This window comes from Taurulus bubalis (assembly GCF_910589615.1).
Source record: "Taurulus bubalis genome assembly, chromosome: 1".
NCBI lineage: Eukaryota > Metazoa > Chordata > Actinopteri > Perciformes > Cottidae > Taurulus > Taurulus bubalis.
The window spans coordinates 17,297,287-17,322,596 of record NC_136589.1 but is presented as its reverse complement, the minus strand read 5'-3'; the positions used below and the strand labels follow the sequence as shown (position 1 = coordinate 17,322,596).

The window sequence follows — 25,310 nt, the reverse complement described above, 5'->3', positions numbered from 1 at the left end:
GTATGAGAAACTCACAGGCCAAAAAAGTGGCAGTGAGTACAAGAAAAGGAAACCGAGGAGCAGCAGAGGTTGGGTCCAGTGTGGAGGAGGACTCTGCTGCTGACAGCGAGTTAGCTGGCGTAAGGCCTGGTAGCCGCAGGAGCACTGACGAATACAGTGTGAGGAAAATAAAGGACTTTTTACAGAGAATAAAAGATGGATGGTTCAATTTAGGAGAATACTTCTTTGATGACGAGAAGCTCTCCGACGTGTTAAGGACACATTTGAGCAATAAAACAAAGGAGGCTTCTCAGTGAGGGAAGTCCTCAGAATAAAGGGAATAGTTGAAAAGATGAACAAAGAAATGGACAATAAATGATGGGGATGACTAATTTGAAAGATTTCACAGATATAAACCCTGGCTGCTTCAGACCGCTGGTGCATGGAGCCAGGTTGGACATCCGGGACCGCACAACACCAGGTCTGACCGGCATGCTGTGCTCCTCCGGAACCACCACCCTGAGGAGACTGCTGGATGTAGCCGGTCCTGGACTGGGAGACGCACCTGCAGTGGCTTCTCGACTCGGGCTGTAATCCATCTGGCAGAGCACAAGGATCCTGAATCGATGGGACTGACAGAGGACGAGGTCGAGATGCTGCAGGAGTACGAAGGAGGACGTATGGAATGGGGTCTCAGGGCCATTATTAAAGGAGACAGAGCGCAGACTCATGGACCTCCACATAGTGGAAGGGAGAACGATCTGTACAAAATGTGTAAAAGTGCTCAACAACATTTTGGGGGTTTTCTTTGTCTTTTTGTTTGTTTGTTTTAACTACGATGTTCGTTTTGTTTGTAAAATAAAAAATTAAGTAAAGTAAAATAGAGGTTTTCTAAAAATCTAAATCTCTCTCTCCTGTTCACGTATCCAGGAGCTGATACCCCTCAACGCGGCCTCCAGATGGGGAAAACCTCGGATCCACATCAGCCCGCATTCTGCCACCAGTCCTCCCACTTCCCTCTGTCCATTAAATCAGGAAGGACATGGTAACTATGTGTTTCTTCCATGATGGCCACCGCATGTCTATGTCCCGCCTTATTCAACGTGATCGTGTGTGTGCTTGCGCACTCCGGAGCATAAAACTACTCCTTTGCATGCAGATTTAGAAGAACCGAAAGTACAGTATTCCATTTTATTTATTACTTGCGGTGAAGCTGCTGTGTTAATGGAATTCAGAGCGACGCTTGCTGGTTAAGACCGGTGTGTGTGTCTGTGTGTGTGTGTGTGTGTGTGTGTGTGTGTGTGTGTGTGTGTGCGTGCGTGCGTGTGCATGCATGCTGCCGGGCCTGTGGGATTACATGTCACTGTGCTGAGTGGACTTTTATGTGAACTAAACTCTGTGTTATTTCCCCCAGAAGCCTTCCTGTCGCCCCGCTTACCCCAAAGTGCATTCTGCCATCCCTGATTCATGCAGAGGAATGGAACAAACAGAAGAAGAAGAAGAAGAAGAAGAAGAAGAAGAAGAAGAAGAAGAAGAAGAAGAAGAAGAAGAAGGAAAACATTCACCGACATGAAAACAGAGAAAGATATCATCATCATATTCCAGCGGCGTTGCCGAGCGATGCATAGACACGAGGAGGGCATTTCCGTAATAAAATAGAAATTATCATAAGAAGCAAAATCGACAATTAATATATAAAACATACCGGAAAATTCCCTTCTACGCGTTAAGGGATCACTTCTCCATCACATTTGGGAATCTGTGTTCTTAGAGGGCGAGGTGAGAATAGAACTGTTTCCTCTCCGTTATTAATAAACAATCCATGCACAATCCCTTTGCCAGTAAACCCTTTAGTTATAGTGCTACCAATATGCAAACCCTGAATGTCCACATAGTAAATTATCAATGAAAAATATTCATACGTACAGTGTAGCTCAATAAGACATCTCTTTTGCAACTTCAACTTTTGCATGCAGTCAACTGCATAATATACAGGCAATAAGTACGGTCAGTAGTTTCTTTGGCAGGCCAGAATCCAGCTGGACATGCATAGAGAGGAATGTACAATCACAAAAAACGGGACCCGGGTCACTTTCGCGTGACCTGCAGATAGAAGTCAGTGTGCAAACGTTAAAGGAGCCATTTTGTTTAAGACCAGAAGCGTGACCTCCAACTGATAATGTCTCCACAACACCAGGGGGAGTTCTCTTCAGAGCCCGTCGTCCTTCTCCGAGTCCGGAGAAACAGGCCTAGAAACCGTGAAAATGTCCAGACGTTGTATTTTGGTTTTGGGCGTGGCGGAGCCCGCCGGCGGCGCTGGTGCCGAGGAGGGTGGCCGCTTCTTGTCCGAGAGCAGCTTTATGATTTCCGCCACCTGGCCCTCCAGGGCGCCCAGGCGGCCCCCCAGAGTCCGGATGTCCCCCCGGAGCTCCAGTCGGGTCTCGTGCAGCGCGGCCTGCAGGGCCTGCTCCGGCCCGGGGCAGAACGGGTGAGGGAGCGGGCTGTGGAGGAGCGGGGTGACGGCGGCAGGGGTCCGTGGCTCCCCCGCCCGGTCGATCCGCAGCTCGCTCTTGGTGATGCCGCTGTCGCAGGAGTCCGTCTTGCGGAGCGGGTTGTTGCTGGGCACGCCGCCCTCCTCCACGTCCCCGCGGCGCCCTCCCGCTTCCTGACCATTGCCCTCCTGGGAGAGCATCTCCACGGAGATGGCCTTGACGTTGTTGTTAAGCCCCTCCTTCTTCCCGGCCTCCACCGGAGCCATGTTGTTCTTCAGGCGCATCCAGCCGCTGGCCTTGACCGCCGCCGGCCTCGCCGCCGCCGCCGCAGGGCCGGGGCTGATCTTGACCCTGATGCTCTGCTGCTCGGTTGCGCCTCCGGCCGAGCTGGGCCGCAGCTCCATGACGTCGCAGTTGTTGGGCTTGGCGGGCGGCGGCTCGCCAGGCGGGCTGTACGCCAGCGAGCTCTGCATGGGCGTCACTTGCGACACGGTCAGCACGCTGCTGCTGGGCGGAGCCCCGTTCTGCATGGAGGACGGCGGCCGCTGCAGGCTGAGCGGCAGCGAGTGCTGCAGGCTGGAGTGGCCTAGCTGCAAGCTGTTGGGGTGCAGGTGCTGCTGCTGCTGCTGCTGCTGGAGCAGGAGGTGGTGCTGCTCCACCTGCAGCTGGTTCTTCTCCAGGTCCGGCTGCGAGGCGGCAGCCATTGCCCCCTGGCTGCGGAGCTCCTTCTGCTGCTTGAACTTTTGGAAGAGCTTGCGGACCGGATGGTCCTGCGGGATGGTGAGCTGTACCTCGTTCTTCGCCCGCTGCCTCTCCTCTTCCTCCTTCTTCACCTCGCTGATCTTGCGGAAAATGATCTGCACACAGAAAAGAACAAGGCGCTTATCAGAACACTCATCAATGCCATGAATAATGATGCTCTCTCTGTCTCCGGCCGTTCTCCGCTTGAGGAACTGCACATTAATCACTGGCGATGAAAGAGGAACATTTATAATTATGGAAATGTGTCAGTCCGTCTCAACTCTCTCACTCGAGCATATTCACATGTCAGACAGTTTTCTCTGTACTGCACTCAGGTACTGCAGGAGTGTAGCTGACTCCTGGAGATCTGCGTTAAATTATCCATCACATTATCTCCCCACCCCTGTATTATTCAGCCTGAGTTTACTGGCTCCTCTTCCTCACTAATTACATTGGGAATGACCGAAATCCCTGCCAGGGAGGCAGTCAGGCATCCAACTGCCCACTTAACCATCTGAACACGGTGGACCCCCTATGGGGCTAGACCTCTTTTTCCCTGTGTTTGAGTCGTCGTAGGAACCCCAAATGAATTCCAATACTTGTGTTTATTGTATGTATTTTTTCAGCAAAGTCTTGGGGAAAAAATGCATATCTGCAAAAAAAAATGCTTTAAAAAGATATTTTGATCATAACTATGAACATTCAGAATGAGTATGAGCAAGGTGTATCAAAAAGGAGCCATTGAGAGCTCCCTGAGTTAAAAAAAAGTATTGTTCAGTGCCTAAAAAACAACCCACAGACTAATAGTGCACCTTTTTTTAGAAAGATTAAGACCTAAAGCATCGAAATCTGTAACAATAAACACAATCCAGGAAAGCATTGGCATGTTATGAAGCATATTCAGTTAAAAAAAAACGTGTTTTTCGGTAAAACAAATGAAAAACGACCTACTTTTTGTCCACATAATCGTGCCATTTTCTTTTTTTACTTTTTTTCGCGGAAAAAGAGGCGAAACGGGGGGCGGTGCTGAACGAGTTTTAAGCGTTATTCTTCGTTAAAATGATGATGCTGGCGAGCTGGGTCCATCTATGAGTTAAAGATGGAGGCAACCTGGCTGGGCGTCCATCATTCACCTGGCCGACCCGACCGACCCGTTCTTCCTCCTAAACTCTCCACTCCTCGTCCGGCTTCGGCTGCTGGACGCTTTCTGAGCCGAGCGTTTCAGATCTCCACGGCTGCCTGAAAATGACCTGTTATAATTGAATTAACTCTGATAAGTCGAGTGTGGTTTGATTTTAAAGACTTTGAAACTTAATTTTTTTCTACTCTGAAGATAACAGTGAGTCTTCTGTCTCTGTGTATTAATAAAAACAAGATGACGCTGATGTGAGTGGATGAAATACAGTGAACCTCCATTAACTAACAATCACTTCAGATTAACTTCAGCAACGACAGAACCAAATGCATCCAAACAGGAAGTGAAGAGCACTGTAGGAACCTTAGATCAGGTTTAAAAAAATAAAAACGTTATTCTTCTATAGAAGCATGGTTTCGAACATTTATTAATGTTGTCATTCACATAGTTGATACTTCCAATCGCCCACAAATGAAATGCAAGTTAGAGAAAGCAAGTTGTTAAGACCTGAACTAATATATCTCTCCTTGCTCACCATAAAAAAAGAGTCTGAATATTTAGAATCTGAATTTGAAAAGCTACATTTGCTGAAGGAGATGGAAGTGTGCTCGCCTTCATTGAAACAATCCCAACAGGTAACATTCCTTAAAATGTTGCTTCTTTGTATGGCTGTAATCAGTGGCGTCGTTAGGCCTGTTTTTTTTATTTTTTTTTATTTTGGTGATGTCATTAAATTAAACTATTGTTTCTCACATGGACAAGTTATTTATAACTCTAACATGCTACATATGTGCGTGCGCTCTGGTTTGTATGTTTTCTCCCCCCTTCAAATTACAATCTAATAGCCTACTGAGATATAGGGCACTAGGACCTTGGGGAGACTGCAGCGCTGGCTTTCTCACTCTGCCAAGTAACGTCTCTCATCAACCACAGCAGGATTATATCAATGAGTTTAGCTCCAAGTAAACTATACCAAGGAGTTTAGCTCAAAGTAAACTATACCAAGGAGTTTAGCTCCACGTAAACTATACCAAGGAGTTTAGCTCCAATTATAATATGGGTAGATCAAATCAAGCATTCTGATTGGTTGAGAGTGAGTCACGAGGTGTAGTTTATTCAGCCATAAAGTACTGAACAGCCTGTTTACATTTAGAGCGTTCCACATCAGTGCGCACTTAAAATAACAGGTAGATTTAAATTGCGCGACCGTTAGTTGTCATTTCAAGCTTGACGGTTACCAAACATGTTTGTGTAAACTTTGATATTGTAACGTCCTCAGTAACGACTCGCATACGTTGGTTTCCTTAACTTGCAAGCTCACTTAGCATCCCCCACACTAGCATAACGAACGACAACACACACGTCACTTCCTCCCTAAAATGAGATGAGGAATGAAAAGGGTTTGACCACAAAATCATGATAATTTCTAGTGAGAGATAATTACGTCGGTAATTTCCCGACGCGAGGCAAGTTCTCTAAACATCATGGAGGAGAAAAATGATGGAGAAAAGACGGACAGAAGCAGCGAGAGCACTTCTTTACATCGGTGGCTGCGTGTCATCCTCCACCCTGCTTTCAACCGGCCTGGTCAGATTACTGACTGGGCAGTCAGTTTTATAGTCCCATATGTGCGTCCCGTGCGTCCCGGGACTATTTTCTCTGTTGCTAAAATGCGATACACAACGTTTGGTGGCTACAACTATTTTCTGCTGAAAGGGACCTTACTATTACTATTAATAAAGTCGCAGGTACCCGTATTATAAAAGCAATAAGGTACTCGAGGCAGTACTGTGTCTACAATAATGTACTGTTCAAGGGTTTGCCGGCCCTCTGCTGCGCGTCGGGACTAACAACTCCCTTGAACAGTACATTATTGCACGACACAGTACTGCCTCTCGTACCTCATTGCTTAAGTAAACTATACCAAGGAGTTTAGCTCCAAGTAAACTATACCAAGGAGTTTAGCTCAAAGTAAACTACACCAAGGGGCCTCGAGAGACACTTGGATGAACAGTTGTTATATCAAGAGCTAGTCCTCTGTATGACTCCAGAGGTGATGAATCATGTCATCAAATGTATTGAGAGTTTTTGAAGTTACATCATAAACTATTGAATACAGGATTTACACATTATTCCCATGTTTAACATCCCAACAGGAACAAGAACATAGACGTCAGCAGCTATTTTTTTACTCCGGTAAAGGTAATTAAAGATTCTCTTGAACAGAAACATATTTCTGTAATTGTGGCATCTGGAAGTTTCTCTCTTCTTTCTCGTTAATAAATGTGTAAAGAGCTCTGTTAAATTAAAAACACGTGGTGGATTCATATTCTGAAGATGATTTTTCCAAGCTATAATTATAATTTAAAGAACTGTGTGTTCTTCCGAGACATAAATTTAAAATGAACTTGTACGCGACTGCAGAGGTGAGAGGACTGTGCCGATGACGATGGCACGGGTCCATCCGTGTCCTTCCTCTTCAGGCCAGGAGCCAAACCTGCACCTCATGAAACAGAGTTAGAAACTCCTCGTTATCAGTGATGAAGCAGTTCTGCAGTGTCGGATGCACGAGAGGCCACGATTGGGATTTTCATTCGACACACAATTTATAGAAACATTTAATGGGACATAAACAGGACGTTAGGCTGCTCTTATAGGCGGACAATCAGTTTATTTTCAGTGTTGCATGAGAAAAGTTTAGCGTGAGGGCTAATGATCGACGAGGTGTCCATTATCAGGAAATAATGGGCGACGTGGTGGCCAGAACCTAACCTCCTCCAAGGGCATTATCGCACTTATACCACAGTCACTTGCCAAAGAAAACTAATTTAGACAATTCAAATATATTTTCAGAGAATGCACATAAAAAGTGGACATAGTCATCATGATGTCACCCGTTGGTTTGTGGACTAATGTTTTGCAGCCTTGAATTTGGAGGTTTCACCTTTGCCATCTTGAATTACGGCCATCACCATGCAGTTTTTTTTGGCAACCAGTAAAAAGGAAGTGACCATATCTGGACTGAGGAGGAGTGACGTAGAGACACATATACGTCTCTGGTGTCGACCTGTCAATCACCTTGTAGCCCCGCCCTAAAGCATCCCCTGCTTTATGGTCTGTTTGACTCTAAATTACCATAATTTACTAAATGAACATCATGCTGTATTGAAGAAGACTTGAAACTATAGATTGAGACATAAACTCATGTTTACAATGTTTACTGAGGGAATAAATCAAGCAAGAAGTCATTTATATAGACTTCTATACAACCAGAGGAGTCATCCCTTGCTGGTCAGGAGAGAGAAAAGTCACTCAAACTGCATTAAACTATAATAAATCCTCACGCGCACCAAAACAATCTATTTCTGTCTTGGATTTCAAAGCTCTCGTTCTAAAGATAGTTCAAATATACAATATACAACCCCCTCCCCATCTCCAAACCAGAGCACCAGCCACAGACAGGACAAATGAAACTCTGTGTTTACGAGATAGCCCAAATTGCGCGCCGATTCCCGTTTAAATATTCAGGAGCAGACGGAGAGTGTCGGGTTTATTTAAGGTTTCACAAAGAGATGCTGGTTAACCTGAGTAATGTCTTCATTTCATCCCGGCCGTGAGATTGTGACTGGAAGGACGGAATTAAATAAACATCGAGCAGAGAGAAAGTGAGGACGGGGGGGGGGGGGGGGGGGGGGGATATATTATGTAATATTACATGCATATATATCTACATAAATGAAGCTCAAGCGTAAGGAAGACACTCTTTACTCTCCGGTTCATTCATAAGCTCAGTCTCTAAGTCTCACAGCGATTACTTCATCAGCTGATTAGGGGCGTGTATGTTGAATGAACCAACCAGTCGGAGTCGGAGCAGTTCGTGGTTGTCTAACTTTGTCTAACTTTGACGTTTCTATTAAAAAGACTGTTTCCGTGTAACGAGGGGGAATTGACACATGCTGCTGAATCTTTTATTGTATGATGTCATACGAGCCGTTGCATGAGAGAGCGAGAGAGAGAACAGACAATGACGGGTGTCAGAGGTCAGAGAAGAAGGGAAATGAACACGATCAGTTATCAAGAAGGACAACTACGTCAGAAAAGGCTGCAGACTATATCAATGACTATTTGATATATGATATGATTCTGAAGAACTGAAGGAAATTTTCAGAGTCAATGAAGTGATGTGTGATGGAGCCCAGAGTCAAGGTCAAGGACCAGGTCAAGGATATCAAGTTATTTCTCTTTAAGATTATTCTCAATCTTTTCCTGGCTGATAAGGCCAAACGCCTACATTTCATCTTGATAACAATATCTATACATATAAATATATAGTCCCTATGACATATAGACACATGGTTTTGTTTACTCTTGTAAACTTGACAAATTAAAAACATTTTCTCATTTAACTATGTAACATGTAAACTGTACATGGTCCCTTCTTATATAAAGTACATAAAAACACAGTTTAATTGTGAGAAAGACTTCTGTCATCCAGGTTTTTGCAGAGTTGGCAAATATCTAAATTCTGTCTGTTGTATTAGCCACATGCCATACGCACAACGTAAAGTAGTCAATACATCTAACAACACAAAAATAAAAAACATTGTAAAATAAACAACTTCCATTTATGCAATTGAATGTTTTTTTTACTGTTTTCTGACTTTTATCTCCTCGCAAAAACTATAAAATGTATTATGTATGTATTTCCGAAAAAAGTAAAAAAAATAAGTTCTAAGGATAAAACTCAAAATCGCAAACTAAATGGACCTCAGGGCGATGATGTCGTCAACTCTCTGTTCAGTCAGTGTTTACTTTAGAAACAAAAGAAAAGATAAACACTTGTTTTCAAACTTTGTTCCCAAAAGGTTTTTGGTTACTGTGGCAGTGGGGCGGGGTTTGCGCTCAGCTGCAAAGGGAACTGAGCGAGGGGGTGGTTCAGGGAACAGGTGTGAGCATGAGGTGTAATTGGCCTCAGCTGGGGGCAATCTGTGTTTGTGTCTCTCCCCAATATAAACAGTAGTAGCGGCTGTGGAACGGTAGAGCTGGAAGCAGAGTGGACACGGCTGAGACAGCCGAAGCGACAAGGCGGGTGCCCTCAGGGAGAGCGCACATCAGACCGACCCGAAATAAACAACATTAATAATCAAGCCAAGCGTGTTGCCCTCTTTTGTACCTGGCCGAGACTCACGCAAATAACAGGTTCTTGTTACAGTTACATTTTCAAAGTAATAAAACATGTAAATATTATATATATATATATATATATATATATATATATATATATTTAGCAATAACCTTGTTGCCGACATTTCATTTCATTTTGGATAAAAGCACAAGAAAACATTCTTAGACTAAATCTGCACAGATGGTCGGGTCCCTCTGGTTTTGTAAATCAAACGCGTCTCCTTCACTTGAGAAGTTATTGCAATATAAAAATACGGCAATATGAAAAAAAACCTGACAAAGTCACAGAAAGCGATAAAGGAGAAACGTTTAAATGGACTCTTTTGATGAGCTTTGCTTCATTTTTGTGACTTGACTTTTTAGGAAGAAAAATAAACTGACATCAAGAATATAATATTGTTTAAAACACCGCTTTAACACAACATTAATAATTCTGATGCTAAGTAATAACCTTAGTGAAAATCATCAAGTTTGGCTTTAAAATACTATGATATTGAAACAAAATAACTGAAGTACTTGGTTATGTTCAGGCAACTAAAATACTTCAGATAAAGTTTGAATTATTATTATGTTCAGGCAACTTGGTTATATTGAGGCAACACAAGCATTTAGTTATCTTCAGGCAACAAAAGTACTATTTGGGTGTGTCTCCTGGTCATTCTTCTATGAGCTGGATTTCATTTCTGCTAATGCTAACTCAACATGTCACACTGCGGCTGCTTCACATTAAAAGCATCCGACTGGAGAACCACAAGGGGGCTTTTATTGTGAAGGGGGAAAGACAACGTGTTAGTCTCCAAGGTGAATGCATCACTTTCAGACTGAGTTAGCGACTAGCTGGTGAACAAAGTGGAACATTTAGCAGCTTAAGAGACATATACTCCCACAGATATTCCCACATTACCCTGAGGAGGTGGTGGAGACCAAAAACAAATCAGGTGACACAAAGGCGAATCCAAATGAATTATAATACTGATCTGTCACTGCTGGATATGTAAATAAGGAAATGTTTGCAATCAAGTTCAACTAAAAGGAGATATGATGTGTTGCAGGTTTAAGAACTGAAAGACTGAAAACAGGCGACACCTGCGCAGGCTTATTTTCCCAAACTTTAACAGATGCGTTCCCTCTGCAGTTGCTCAAATTAAATGTTGCCGCGGCGCGTGTCACCGTGCCTCCCCGTTTAGCTGTAATGAAGGCCAGGTGTGCGCTCGTCTCTTCCGATATCTGACTCACTTTGACGGAGATGAAAATCAGAAAGCTGTGCTAATTCGCCTCTCTCTCTGCAGGCTCCGATGTGGAGAGCGTTTATATAATTAGCAGCAGTGCTGCTGCGTGAAGCCAAAGCCAGCTCAGCACAACTGAAACGCATCCAAAAACTCCCGTCTGCAGCTGCCAACCGGCGGCACGTCAAGCGGAGTAAATCACACAAAGTACTCGGAGTAATAAAACACCATCCCACTGCAGGGGCGGGGGGGGGGGGTTATAAAATAAAGGAAATGCGTTGCAATAGCGGGAAATGGAGTTAACGGCTCTAATAACAGGCAGCAGGGAAAAAAATTAAGGATCCAAATGCAGACACAGCTGCTTGTTTATGTATTTCATAAATCAATGAACACAGGAGGCCGAGAGGGCAGGTAAAGATGGAGAGAGCTCAGATTTAGACTAAACTGCAGTTCCTTAACAGTCAGCTCCAGTTAGTGTTGATTGGGCTGGAGACAAATTATCAACCAAAAAAACACGACGGCATTTGTTGTGTTCAAATGCTCAAAACAAAGAGGATGCTTACAATCACCTCTGGTAGTTATGGCGAGATTAACCCTGAAACACTAACGTCGGGTGATTTTCAACCGAGCGACTATGGTTACATTATTTTCATTGTGTTGCTTTTGTCTGAGTTGAGTGGGTTCTTGTGAAGCTTCATGCTGCTCACAGACGTTATTGAAGGTAGGCGTGTCTCATTGAAGGTGGGCGTGTCTTAATGAAGGTAGCCGTGTCTTATTGAAGGAGGGAGTGTCTTATTGAAAGTAGATTCAGATTCAGATTCAACTTTATTGTCATTGCACATAGTACAAGTACTATGACAACGAAATGGAGTTTGCATCTGTCCAGAGTGCAAAAGAGAAGCAGTTAAGGTGCAGCGCAATGTCGTGGATAATATAATGAAGACAGTATACACACACACACACACACACACACACACATATATATACACATATATATACACACATACATACATACACACGATGGTGTCTGGTGTTAGTGTGGGAGGGGGGTTGGTAGTGGTGATGGGATGGGGGCTGTTACCGTGATGCAGAGTTAAGGGTGTTGACAGCTGAGTGGAAGAAACTGTTCCTGAGCCTGCTGGTCCTGGAACAGAGGTTTCTATAGCGCCTCCCAGAGGGGAGGAGGGCAAACAGTCCATGGCTGGGGTGAGTGGTGTCCCTGACAATGCTGTGCGCTCTCCGCAGGCAGTGCTTGAGGTGGATGGTATCGATGGCAGGGAGTGGAGTACCGGTGATGCGTTGGGCGGTTTTCACCACCCTCTGCAGAGCTTTCCAGTCTGAGACAGAGCAGTTGCCATACCAGATGCAGATTCCATATGCAGTTAGTAAGGATGCTCTCGATGGTGCAGCGGTAGAAGTTCACCAGGATCAGAGGAGACATGTGGATCTTCTTCAGTCTCCTCAGGAAGAAGAGACGCTGGTGTGCCTTTTTGACCAGGTGTTGAGGGTCTAAGAGAGGTCCTTTGAGATGTGGACACCCAGGAACCTGAAGCTGGAGACACACTCAACCTCCGTTCCATTGATATGGATGGGGGAGTGTGTGCAGTGCTTTGTCTTCCTGAAGTCCACAATGAGCTCTTCGGTCTTTTTGGTGTTGAGGGTCAGGTTGTTGTTGGCGCATTATGCCGCCAGGTGCCGGACCAACAATGAGTCGGCCTACAGGGAGGACCCTGTAGGTCGACTCATTGTTGTTGTTGATGAGGTCCACCACCGTAGCGGTGTCTTATTGAAGGTAGCCGTGTCTTATTGAAGGTGGGCGTGTCTTATTGAAGGTAGCCGTGTCTTATTGAAGGAAAGCCGTGTCTTATTGAAGGTAGGCATGTCGTATTGAAGGTGGCCGTGTCTTATTGAAGGTAGCCGTGTCTTATTGAAGGTGGGCATGTCTTATTGTTGGTGGACGTGTCTCTCTGCTCCAATCCCTGTTTTTTTCAACCTTCACGAGTGATTTTTACCCGTCGTTAGTGATAGAGGGTGAAACATTTCGAAAGGGTTTTACCATTGAAGGGAGACTTTTCCTTCACAGGACAAGGCTCACATGTCCCAGGAACAGGTGGACTAAAGAACAAGTTCACAGCTCCATTATTTATATTTGTAATCATGTTTTATTGACGATTCCCTAATTTTTCAGCCGAATGAGCCTTTTTTTAGGGCCCCCACCATGATACCTGTTTTATGTTTTATGGGAAGTTCTATAGGGTAAAATAAAAGAAGAGTACTTAAACTTGCCTTGTATTGTTGTATTTTAATATATTTTGATTTCACCAGGTACTTTATATCAGGTGAAATATACCCAACGTGAGTAATGGTGTTACTATTTCTAATGTTAGTGTTCTAGGGTTGAAGGAGGAAGTCAGGTGACACACACAGTCCACATAGGGGGTTGTTGTTGACTTAAAAAAACAAGGTGGCGACGTCCACAAACTACGTGTGACGTCACTTTGACTACGTCCACTGCTTACAGTCTTTGTGCTCGAGGGGCTCGTGAACGTCATCGTCTGAAGCTGCCACGCGTGACAAGTTTTTTTTAAGCCTTGACAGTTTTCATTCTAATAATCAGCAATTTAAGATTTTATGATGATAATAGAATCAGAAAAATAACAATTGGAGCCAAGTGCCAACCTTAATAAACTAAATATACATACAAATAAATCAAAACCCGATTCAGGACCCTGACTTGGATGAGGCTCATGTTCTTTCGTTATAGCGGACTGGAGAGAGAGAGAGAGAGAGAGAGAGAGAGAGAGAGAGAGAGAGAGATATGTGTGGGCGCTCAATCCTGAGGATGATTACATTATTTTTGGAAAGTTGTAGGTCTTTTGTTACACACACGCACACACACACACACACGTCAGAGTGATGGATAGACGCTCCGCTGGCTCACACATCAATTGGCTGGACCGAGCAGGAGATCTGAGCTGGTTCTGAAACGCATTAATGAGAAAAATGAAAAAAAACTAAACAATAAGAGCAAGCGGCGGCGATGGAGAAACGATGCAGCTCCACGCTGGCAGACATGGAAAGAGCTCGTATCATGAAGCAGGTAAAAATAGAAACGGGGAGAGAGAGATAGAGAGAGAGAGAGAGAGAGAGAGAGAGAGACTGCTGCAGGAAATGAGACTGAGATGCAATCTGCTAATTTAAAGAGAGGAGAAGCGACTTGAGATTGTTTTGTTCTTTTAGGTACTTCTCGGCCTCTAATGAGTCAGCGCTCACCCCGCTAGTTATTAAAGATAAACTATGAGCCGAACCTTTCCAAATATGACACTGAAAATACCTGATGTTGCAGAAATATAAGTTATGTGGTTCTGTTTGGGCTCTCACATCAGGTGGTTTAATACGAGTAGACCACAGGGACTTGAGTGTCTCTTCTTAACTGTTAACGGTCTGCCCCCCCGCAGGCGTCCTTTACTGTACATTTTAGTGTACACTGTACCCCTGGTACGAGTGCCATATGTTTCTGGAAACCTACGATTCTTGTGATTCCAGCTGTGTAACCCGTTTCAAGATCAGACCACCACAGCAGCTACAAACGAGACTTTTGTCAGACAACAACAAACAAACGATAGCAAAATCCAGGCGACTCACCGATGCTCATATTGATCCATAAATCCATAACATTCCAACAAAAACGGCGTTGTTACATCGTAAAGGTCCAATAAAAATAAATCCCACACAAGATTTAGTCCAAAACACGTGATTACATCCATAAATATCCACCAACTAGCGTTGCATCGATTCATATCAGCTGGAAGATATGAACAAAAGCAGTTTTGTTTTTAGCAGATAGTCAAGTTTGCATGAGAGCACAGCTACAAACTCAAAATGATTGCCGAAATCTAAGCTTTGTATTGGATCCCCACTTGAACCAATAGGAGCTTCATGTCCTGACTGACTGGCTACATTACCCAACCAGAAGCTACGTTGAAGTTCAGGCTCAGGCTCTATTTTCTTACGTGGCTCAAGCCTGTCACGTCGTACAGCTCAGATGACAGGCGTTTCGTACAGCCAATGAAATTTCCTAAAAAACGAGTCTAGAGGGGGTGGAGATGATCCCAACAGGCTTCAGCTTCACCAGAACAGACTTCTGCTCATAGATCCTCAGTCTGTCATTGAATTAGCATAAAAATGCATTTATACTTAATTTTCTCTGTGTCAGCAATACTGGTAGTACATATGAATAGTACCTCTATAAGTTTGCAAGACTATAAGCCTTTTTAATAGGTATATAGTATATATAAATCATGAATATTTTCAATCTTAAAATGGAAAAACGCCTAGACATTTCATTAGAAAAACATGTGTAAAATATACATTTTCTGTGATATTGTTATCTGCTTTTTATTTAGACCAGAAAGGGCTTCAGGCTATTATCCCATTGTGTTTTCCAGTCCATAAGTCCCATTTATAGTCATCTATTTACAAAGAAATGTTCAGGCGGAAATAAAAACCTTATACTTTAGTGTGTTCAAACTCATATAACTCAGTGTCAGCAGCACTTAAAGTGATTCTGACTATTGAGGGGAAAAAGCTTCAGATTGTTACCTTGCACAAGAGACCAAGACCATGCATTTACTCCAAATAGTTCAAGTACAGCTTCCAATTTACTTTGGATATACCTGGATAGGACCAAATTTTACAGGAATGTTAAGAGGTTAATGTTAAAGACAACATAAGTAGGATTTGTCGTTGTGTGTTTGTAACACAACATTTAGAATTGGCTCTTCCTCCAGCAGGTGAGTTCTATCTTTTGGGACGAGCTTCGTCAGCTTGGCGTGTATGAAGGTAGATTTGTGTCTTTATTACACTTTGTGTCTTTGAGTGTAATTATTTCATCAAAAACACCAATCAAATTATGAATAACTTGTGCCTCACCTTCACTACATGATGTCACTAACTAAGCTAAGCTAAGTTGTCTATGTAGTTACTTAAAAAAAGTGATGTTAAATGCTGCTGCTGTCTTTAGCTAACGAGTTTTAAGGATGTAATGGCTCATTCAACTTCAGCTTATCTTCATCCAGTTTAATACAAGACAGTAACATGGTTGTAACCTCATCAACCGTACCTACCCCAGTGGGGAAACCACAACTCATAGGGTTTATTTTAAATTGTATCATACAACCTTCGCTAACGTAGTCAAGGTGCAAGTAACGTTAGCTCTTAGCTCACTGTGGGCTAGCGTTACATGCAGGCAGAACGTGGGGCTGCATGTCAACACAGCAGCCCTCCATGTTGTTCTTTAAAGAAAGACTCCACAACATTAACAACATAAAAACAAAGAGAATTGCTGCTACATTTAAAATAATGTTGACGAACAGAGCAATATAATGTCAACTTACCTCCGTGTCCTCCTCACGTAACCTCCAGTCCCGTTAGTGTGTGTGTACCAAGAGCTCAGTCGAGCCCACCAATAGGAACTCCTGCCTCATTCAGCAGTGTTTGCCCCGCACCCTACTTCCAAAACTCAACTCGTAACTTTTGGGATTGAGCGCGCAGTTTTTTTTTGAGCGAGCAGGTTTTTATTTTGAGAGCAAAGGTTTTTATTTTGAAAGCAAATATTTTTATTTTGAAAGCAAAGGTTTTAATTTTGAGAGCAAAGGTTTTCATTTTGAGAGCAAAGATTTTTTAATTGTAGACAGAAATTCTAGTTACAAACCAGAAATTTGCTCTCAAAACATGTTTTTTTGTTTGTGTAATAAAGACACAAATCTACCTTCAGGCGTGTTGGTTGCCTTGTTACATTTGCATTCTTGTCGCTTCCTCTCGGTTGTGTTTTGGCTATTGGTCGCTACGTTTTTTTGTTTTTCTTGGAGGTTGATTCCCAGAAATGTCCCGAACACAGGAAAGTAATAAAATGAGAGCAAACACCAGCCAACACTTCAAGTGGTCAGGAACCATTACCGAGAGGGATTATTTCATGAGCCTTTTCTCATTCTGGTGTTCCTTCTTCCTATGAGGCATTTAACTAACTCCACACCAACATGTACATGTTGTAAACATGAGTTTATGTCTCAATCTCTAGTTTCAAGTCTTCTTCAATACAGCATGATGTTCATTTAGTAAATGATGGTCATTTAGAGTCAAACAGGCCATAAAGCAGGGGATGCTTAAGGGCGAGGCTACAAGGTGATTGACAGGTCAACACCAGACGTATATGGCGTCTCTACTGTATGTCGCTCCTCCTCAGACCATGTATTGTCACTTCCTGTTCTCTGGTTGCAAAATAGTCAAAATGGCGACGGCTTTAATCCAAGATGGCAATGACAATGGTGACGGCTTTAAACCAAGATGGCGACGGCCGGACTTGAGGCTTCATAACATCAGTCCACAAACCAACGGGTGACGTCACCATGATTACGTCCACTCCTTATATACGGTCTGTGCATCGAATCATCCTCCTCATTATAGACGGGTCAAACAAACACAGGACTTTCACCCAGGATACCTCTGTTTGTGTCCCTTTTGTAGTCAATGTTTACTTAATCAACTACAGTGTTGTTACACAACTTCTGTACTTTACTTACGCCAGCTACGTAACAAACAGACCTATTTTAACCCAAACCGTGATCTTTTCCTTAAACCAACCACGTACTTTAGAACATGATCCTCCGGGAACTTTTTTTTACTGATTTTATGAAAATTAGGAAGTGAGTTCTTTTAAACTCAAACGCTTTTAGAGCATCAACCACAGGTCCGATTTAATAAATTTAAACGGCTAAAGTACTGTAAACCCTTCTGAGAAGAGAAACGATAGACTACATTTAAAAAAAAAAGATAGTTATATTTGTATAATTACGTAAGTTCCTCAACATGACTGAGCGATTATAACGTTTCTCTATTTAACTAATCTAGTACCCCTAACAACGGCGCTCAAAGTACCACGTCTGTAATCGTAAAGACTGTATGAATATTCCAGTAGTAGTGGGATCACTGTGTTTAAAGTATTGACGTCGCGAGCTACGAGAAAGCAATGGCTGTTTTTTCTTGAAACTTTCTCTGTGTTTCAAAGTCCTGCATTCTCGTTGTCCCTCAAACGCATCTGAAAGCGCATCAGATGGCACATATGGAAGGAGACGTAATTTCAAGTACAAGTAGTAAGTGCAACCAATATTTAGGTAAAAATTGCTTCATTTCTTTATTTCTGAATCGAAAAACATGATTTTTGTACTGGAAAGGTGTGTTTATTGTGATTATTATTGCATATTTGGATGCTTTAGGTCTTAATCTTTCTAAAGAGGTGCAGTATTACTCTGGGGCATGATGCGAAGGCAAAAGCGACCGAGGACTAATTTTTTTATTAGACTCTTGACTTTTGATCATATTTATGCAGAAAATAAATAATATATATATATATATATATATTTTAAAGGCAAGGAGTTGTTGATTCTTTAGAGATCAAGGACAATATGGGCTGGTATTCATATCAAGGTCATATGAGCTGTAGAACACTTGTAGAAGCCCTAGGTTCCCCGTATAGGGGGACCCTAGGTTTTTTTTGTGATCAATTTTTTTAATTTATTTTCTAGTATATAAACGTATATAAAAAATACACATGCATATAATCATACAAATAAAAATAACAATACATACTCATACATGTACACATATACACACACACATACATACATGCATACATACATATACACGCATATACATATACATACATATACACACATACACATACATACATACATACATACATACATACATACATACACATGCATATACATATACACATATACATACATACATACACAGTGTTAATTACCCCCTCCTACTATTAGCTACACCCTCCCTCCTCATACATCTACAAATATTAAACAGGGGAATGTATTATATTATTCTACATTTCCATACATTGTTGGATTTTGCTTAAAGCCGTAGACCAGGATAAAATAGTGTTTTCTTTAGCACCGGTATTCTAGCTATTGAGAGCTCCATGTTCACCACGTCAAGATAGCTAGCTAACCACTGGGGCTTCATAAGGGTATGAGGTGGACTCCAACGCATTGCCAGCATTTTCTTTGCGGCTGTCAGGCCGGTTAATAAGATGCGTTTTTGATGCTGTGATAATTGAAGTGCGGAAAAGTCATTTAGGAGCAACACGGCAGGAGTGCATGGAACTACATAGTTCAGGATCTTTGTCAAAAAAACTACAACCATTTTCAAAAAAAGATTAACATCTTTACAAAACCAAAACATGTACATGAAAGTGCCCACAAGTCCTCCTCTACTAAGGGTACATATTGGTGATGTGATTATTTTCATTAAAAAACTTTTCCTCGGTGTGTAATAGGTTCAGTGTAAAACGTTTAGGTGAATCTGCTGATGGTTGGGATTTTTTGAGGTTCCAGTTATGCCTTTCCAAATATAATCCTAGTCCAACTGCACATTCTCTGTCATGTGTTCGAGGTCTTTGGCTCAGACCTGTTCAATATGTAAGGTTTTGTAAGAAGATACAGAGAACAATGAGTACAGTTTGGATACTAATCCCTTGGTTTGGCCTTGTGTATTCAAAATAGAATGCAGGTGATGTGATCCCAAAGGGTCACTCCATTGTACCCCGTATGCTTTAAGTGAAGATCTTAGTTGTAGATAAAGAAAAAAGGAAAGGTATGTCATAGGTAGTACGTATATCATTAAATGACCTTAAACCATTCTCATTAAAGATATCTGCTAGTTTGTGTATCCTTTTGCTTGTCCATGTTGGTGAAGAAAATGGGGCACCACCGGTAAGTAATAGACAGTTATTAAAGATTGGGGTATCGCAATGGCATTTGAGATTTGTGTTGGTATCTTTTTCAGCCATATGCCATGTTGATAGTGCAAATGATATGATTGAGCCAAGTGAGAGTTTAGTTTGTTTAAGTGGAATATTGGAATAAACCAGGTCCTCTAACCTGTGTGGTGCTGCAAGGTTTTCTTCAATTGGCTTCCAAGATACCGATGCCTCTGGATTCAACCGTCACGAGGGTCCGGGGTTCGATCCACGATCCGGGCGGTCCTCTGTGAGGAGTTCTCTCCGGCTTCCTCCCACAGTCCACAGACATGCAGATCAGGTTAACTGGACTCTAAATGTCCTGTAGGTGTGAATGATTGTCTGTCTCTGTATGAGCCCTGAGATGAACTGGACACCTGTCCAGGTGAATCCTGCCTTCACCCAATGTCAGCTGATCGGCTCCAGCGCCCCCCGACCTTGAATAGTATAAGTATGTGTGATTCGTGTCATTGGCCAGCGAACGTCTTGAGGCTCGTCCTGCAGCTCTTGTTCAGCCGGTTAGCCAGTTAGCCTGTTAGCCAGGTAGTTAGCCTGCGGCTACATTTCTATTTCTAGCTCGGGAACATTGGGGCTAGCCCTACAGCCCAGCAATGCTTTCAACCTCCTTCAGAGCGCACCACAGTGAGGACTACATGACCCAGAATGCCTTTGAGCCTGGGAACCGAGTGTAATAAGATAGAAATAAAGAAACAAAAGCTGCTGAAACGTGTTTTCAGATTTTCTTCCCTGTCAACACGACTGTGAGCTTCACAATCTCATGTCCGCCATCTCGACTTGAAAAGAGACACCGGCAGAAGACTCAAAGTCAGTGGCGGGCTGTGCAATTTATACCTAGGCCTGCTGTCTGATACCACATACATAAATACGCGCATGACGGGATGCACACGTTAAGGAGCGTGCTTGAAGTAGACCAGCTCGCTGGCCAGACCAGAAGCAGACAGACCAGGCATGAAAAACAGACAGGAGACAGGAGCTGTGCAATGAGAAAATAAGTGGAAAATGTTTCCACAAATATGTGGAAAAATAATTAGAATACATGTAGTGTATTTTTTTTTAAACAATTACATTATAAAATAGATATAACTTTCAATTATATAAAATAAATAAAAAATAATAATAATAAAATTTAAAAAAGAAAAGAAAAAAGGAAAAATAATTTAAAATAAAATAAAAAATGGAAAAAATTTTAAACATTTAAAATTAAATTATAAAATAGCTATAACTTTGTGATTCTGTTTAGGCCAGCAGAGAAGGCTTAGCAGGCCCTGACGGCTCGCCACTGCTGAAAGGCTTGCTGAAGCCTGAGAGCACACAAATGACCTCTGTGTGTGTGTGTGTGTGTGTGTGTGTGTGTGTGTGTGTGTGTGTGTGTGTGTGTGTGTGTGTGTGTGTGTGAGAAGTCATGAAATACAGTTTGCAGAGCGTGTGAGGAACAGAAGCAGCTCGGGTACGTCTGACACGTGATGCTTTTTAAAGAGCAAACATCTGCAGCCTGGATGACCCGAAGACTTTGATTATTCCAGATGTAAACAAAAGAGGCAAAAAATAGAGCGAAGCATCACCACCAAATGGAATTAAATTAAATAAAAAGCCTCAGCCAGTGAGAAACAAGACGAAGTGGCGGTTTGACAGCAGAGTAATTACTTCTCCAGTAGAGAGAAGCCTGCAGCAGGTCCTGACCTCTGACCTTTAAAGCAAGTACTTCTACGGCTCCATTGGCTATTTCTCAACACGCTGGAACAAACGGTGGAAAACGACACGAGAAAAAGATCTTCCGCACATCGATCGTGGAAAAAAGACAAAAAAAAACAATTAAAGCCTCTGTTTGTGCGTCTTGCTCAGCCCTGAGCGAGCTGCTGGTCAGCAGCCTGTAATGAAGAGCTTCTGACAACTCTGCTGGCTGATTACATCGTCTTCATCAGCCACAGTGCGTTTTCTTTTTCAGCTCACATCTTCTACACGACGGACACATTTTGATGATCTAATTTCCGGTTTTGACTCTAAAGTCTGAATCTGTAAAGTAGCTAATCAAGAAAAATGTATCTGAGTAAATAGTACAGTACAGTACAAAAATCTGCCCTTAAAGGAGTGTGTGTGTGTGTGTGTGTGTGTGTGTGTGTGTGTGTGTGTGTGTGTGTGTGTGTGTGTGTGTGTGTGTGTGCGTGCGTGTGTGTGCATTACTAAAATCTGACCGTTAAAAGTCCGTGGCATGAATAATCCAGCAGACTGGTAAAAGCCTCCCAGTCTGCAGGCTTCAGCCTGAAGTCTGTCTCTCGCAGCTCACACGCTGTCTGGAAAAAGCCTGCTGCATCATGTGCAGCTTGTGCAGCTTGTGCAGCTTGTGCAGCCGGTGCAGCCGGTGCAGCATGAGCAGCCTCGCAGCCAGCTCCTTTGACGGCTCCTCGTCCAAAAAACACAATCTCACATTTACAAATCTGTTTACTTGTTTATTTAGCTTTCTAAAACTTGGCAGAACGAGGACAAACACCCCAAAGACAAAACACAGCGAGTTAACGGCATCCAGCAAGGAGCTTCTTCACTACAGATTTGTGGATGTTTATCCAGCATGTACTTTAGTCATCGACACTAAGTGGAAGGTTTATGTCAAGTTGACTAAAAAAGGTCTCTGAAGATCCATATTATGTGAAACTATGAGCTCAAAGAGGCTGAAAAAGCTTGTCCACGGTGCACCGTTGGGGTCACGACCCCCGAGACGAGACTATAGAGGGAGACGCAGCGTTGTCTTTTCCTCGAGGATAACGAGCCGACTCCCTGAAGCTACAGCAGCAAAACAAGCAGATCTGCAGATTCTCTTTTTACGGTTTCCCTGCCGGTAATACATCTCTTTACGACAGGTGAGGAGGCATTTAACAGCCCCGAGGGAAGTAGTAAACAGAACAGCCACTCACAGAGTATTTATGGGGCGGGAGCTCTGGTGACTAGAGGCTTGTTGTACTGCAGCGCTGCATCTGAGGCTCACTGGTGCTGATTTACTTCTACAACTGCCACAAAGACTGAAGTGATGCTCTAAAACAGTGGTCCCCAACCTTTTTTGAGCCACGGACCGGTTTTGGCGTCAGACAATATTTTCGCGGACCGGCCTTCACGGTGTGGGTGAAAAATATGACGTAATACATATGACGTAATACATATGACGTAATCAGAATCAGAATCAGAATCAGAAACCGTTTATTGCCAGGAATGTTTGCACAGACGAGGAATTTAGTTGGGCGGAAGGTGCATACATTAGACATTAGATATTAGACGAGACAAACAACAACCAACGACAGCAACAGTGCAAAAAGTCTAAATAAGATAAGGATAAAGTGCTCAGACAACAGATAACATTAATGTAAGTGTATGTTATAGTGACGTGTGTGTTTAAGTTAAAGTTAAGTGTATGTATTAAGTGTATTAAAGTTAAGTGTATGTGGCATGTTAAAGTGACGTGTGCGTTTAAGTTAAAGTTAAAGTTAAGTGTTTGTATTAAGTGTATTAAAGTTAAGTGTATGTGGCATGTTAAAGTGACGTGTGCGTTAAAGTTAAGTGTATGTGGCATGAGTGTTTAAATATGAATTGTGCAGTGGAGTGACCAGTAGGAGGAGAGAAAGGAATAAAAATAAAAATAAAAATAAATGGTCCGAAAGAATGGTCCGTGAATAGTCCTGTGATAGTCAGTCAGTGGGGAACCCGGGCTGGCTCTATTGATGGACGGAGGAGGAAGAAAAGTCTCTGTCTCTCCCTACAAGAAGCTGGAGTTCGTCCAGTTTGTTGCACAGTGAGCGGACGTTGGAGAGAAATATTCCTGGCAGCGCTGTACGAGCTCCCCGTTTACGGAGACGCACGAGCGCGCCGGCACGTTTCCCTCTCCTGCGGCGTCTCACTGCGTGCGCCAAAGTGAGTGCACTTTTCAGAAGAATGTCCAGTAGTTCCACAGAAGTTAAAAAAGTTGGAAATAAGTCTGCTGGAGTTGTTCCCCTGATGTTCATGAGCTCATCTCTGGTGAAAGAGCTCCGGGAATCGCAGCAGAAAGCAGCTTTTAACACAAAAACAACAAAAAACAATGAGCACCAACACACCGAGGCAGCCATCTGCGGCGCCATCTTGACATCTTGACGTAAATGATACGACCGGCATAAATCATATATTCTAAAGTGCATAAAGATACAACTCACCATTACGCCGAATTAGTGGAGCCCTGAGCTTGTTTCTCTGCTATGAGCCGGTCCCATCTCGGGGTGACGGGAGAAAAAGACAGAGCGACGTGTGTTTATGTCCAGTCTACTGACTCTACTCCGTAACTTAAACCTTTATGTGCACTCTGTAATTTAATCAAAACCCGCTTCCCAAAGACAGAATGTTGAAATGGAGGCAGGGTTTCAGAGCTTTTTTGGCGATCTCAGTATACGCTGCCTTGATTTTAATCTTGATTTTAATTTTTGGGGTAACGTATCACGGAACCTCTTGACATCTGTCAAGAGGTTTCGTTTGAGGCTACGCACAGACGGATGTATCCGGTCTTTTTTCAAAATAAAACATTTTTCTCCATAAATTCTTTATCTGCGGCCCGGTACCAAGGGGCCCACGGACCAGTACCGGGCCGCGGCCCGGGGGTTGGGGACCGCTGCTCTAAATGGTCTTCTCTCCCTGCCTTGATACAATAGCAGGGCTCTCAAGTGTCACGCATTGAGCGTGACTGTCACACATTTCGGTCTTAAGTCCCGCCCTCCCGCCACACATCGTATTTCTCACGCTGAAAAAAAACTCTAGGCTATTTAATGTGCCGCAGCGCGCAAACATGACCTGGTCGCGCTGCCCTCACCATGGAGGAATCAAGCACGTCTCCCCCGAATCCCCTGCCAATCAATAAAAAGAGATGGGCGACACGAATAGCCAATCAGAAAAACGTATCTGTTGTATCTGGGTGAAATGTAATCCCGGCCGTGCCTCCGCCCCCCCCCCCCCCCCGGCCGCGCCTCCGTCCGGGGGGAGAGAGAGAGAGAGATGTCACGCTTACCTGTCTTAAAAACTTGAGAGCCCTGCAATAGTTATTTCACTTTCATCTTTTTGGTTGAGCAAGAATGTAACATACCGTAATTTCTGGACTATAGGCCGCACCTGCTCATTTTTAAAAGAAAAAAGAAATTGTACATAAATAAGCCGCAGGTGCCCCCGTTGAAACATGAGATATCAACACAGCAAGATGTTACAGGAACAGTACTAAAGTTGTCTTCTTCAGTATTGGAATTGAACAGCCTGAAGGTTTGTAATTACTTCGTCTCACATATTTTCTCGGCGAAAATATAGGAACCTACCAGAAAAAATAATTGATCACTATCGCCATTGTCCTCCTGTGCACTAAAACCATTGAAGTCCTCTTCTTCATTGTCGTTGTCTCAATGTCACTTTCATCCCGAGGCAAATCCGCTTGCGCTGTCCTCATCATCACGCAGCAGTCAAGCCTTTCGGAACCCGTTGGTGATGGTGGATTCTTTGACACTGCTCCACGCTGTTAGGATCCACTGGCAGACTTGAGAAAAAGTTGCTCTTCGCATGCGGCCAGAGAGAGAGAGAGAGAGAGAGACCTCCTGCGTCCCGAGCTCCACCAGAAGCCGTTAATCTTCATCGCGGCGACGCTGCAACAGCTGTCACCCATCACAGGAACAAAAGAGACGACCGAGGGAGACGACAACGAGCTCCCCCCTGTTTCTGATCTG

General features: G+C 43.2%; 1 protein-coding gene across 1 annotated transcript in view; it reads right to left on the bottom strand.

Annotated features, from left to right (window-relative positions):
- Positions 1 to 2,188: 2,188 nt before the first annotated feature.
- Positions 2,189 to 25,310, bottom strand: part of kcnh5b (potassium voltage-gated channel, subfamily H (eag-related), member 5b) — a gene marked incomplete at both ends in the record, with an annotated part of 140,336 nt that continues 117,214 nt past the window's right edge. Inside the window, one exon of the mRNA XM_079232089.1 lies at positions 2,189 to 3,328. Within this exon, the coding sequence (XP_079088215.1) occupies positions 2,189 to 3,328 (1,140 nt within the window). The remainder of the gene's footprint in view (positions 3,329 to 25,310) is intronic.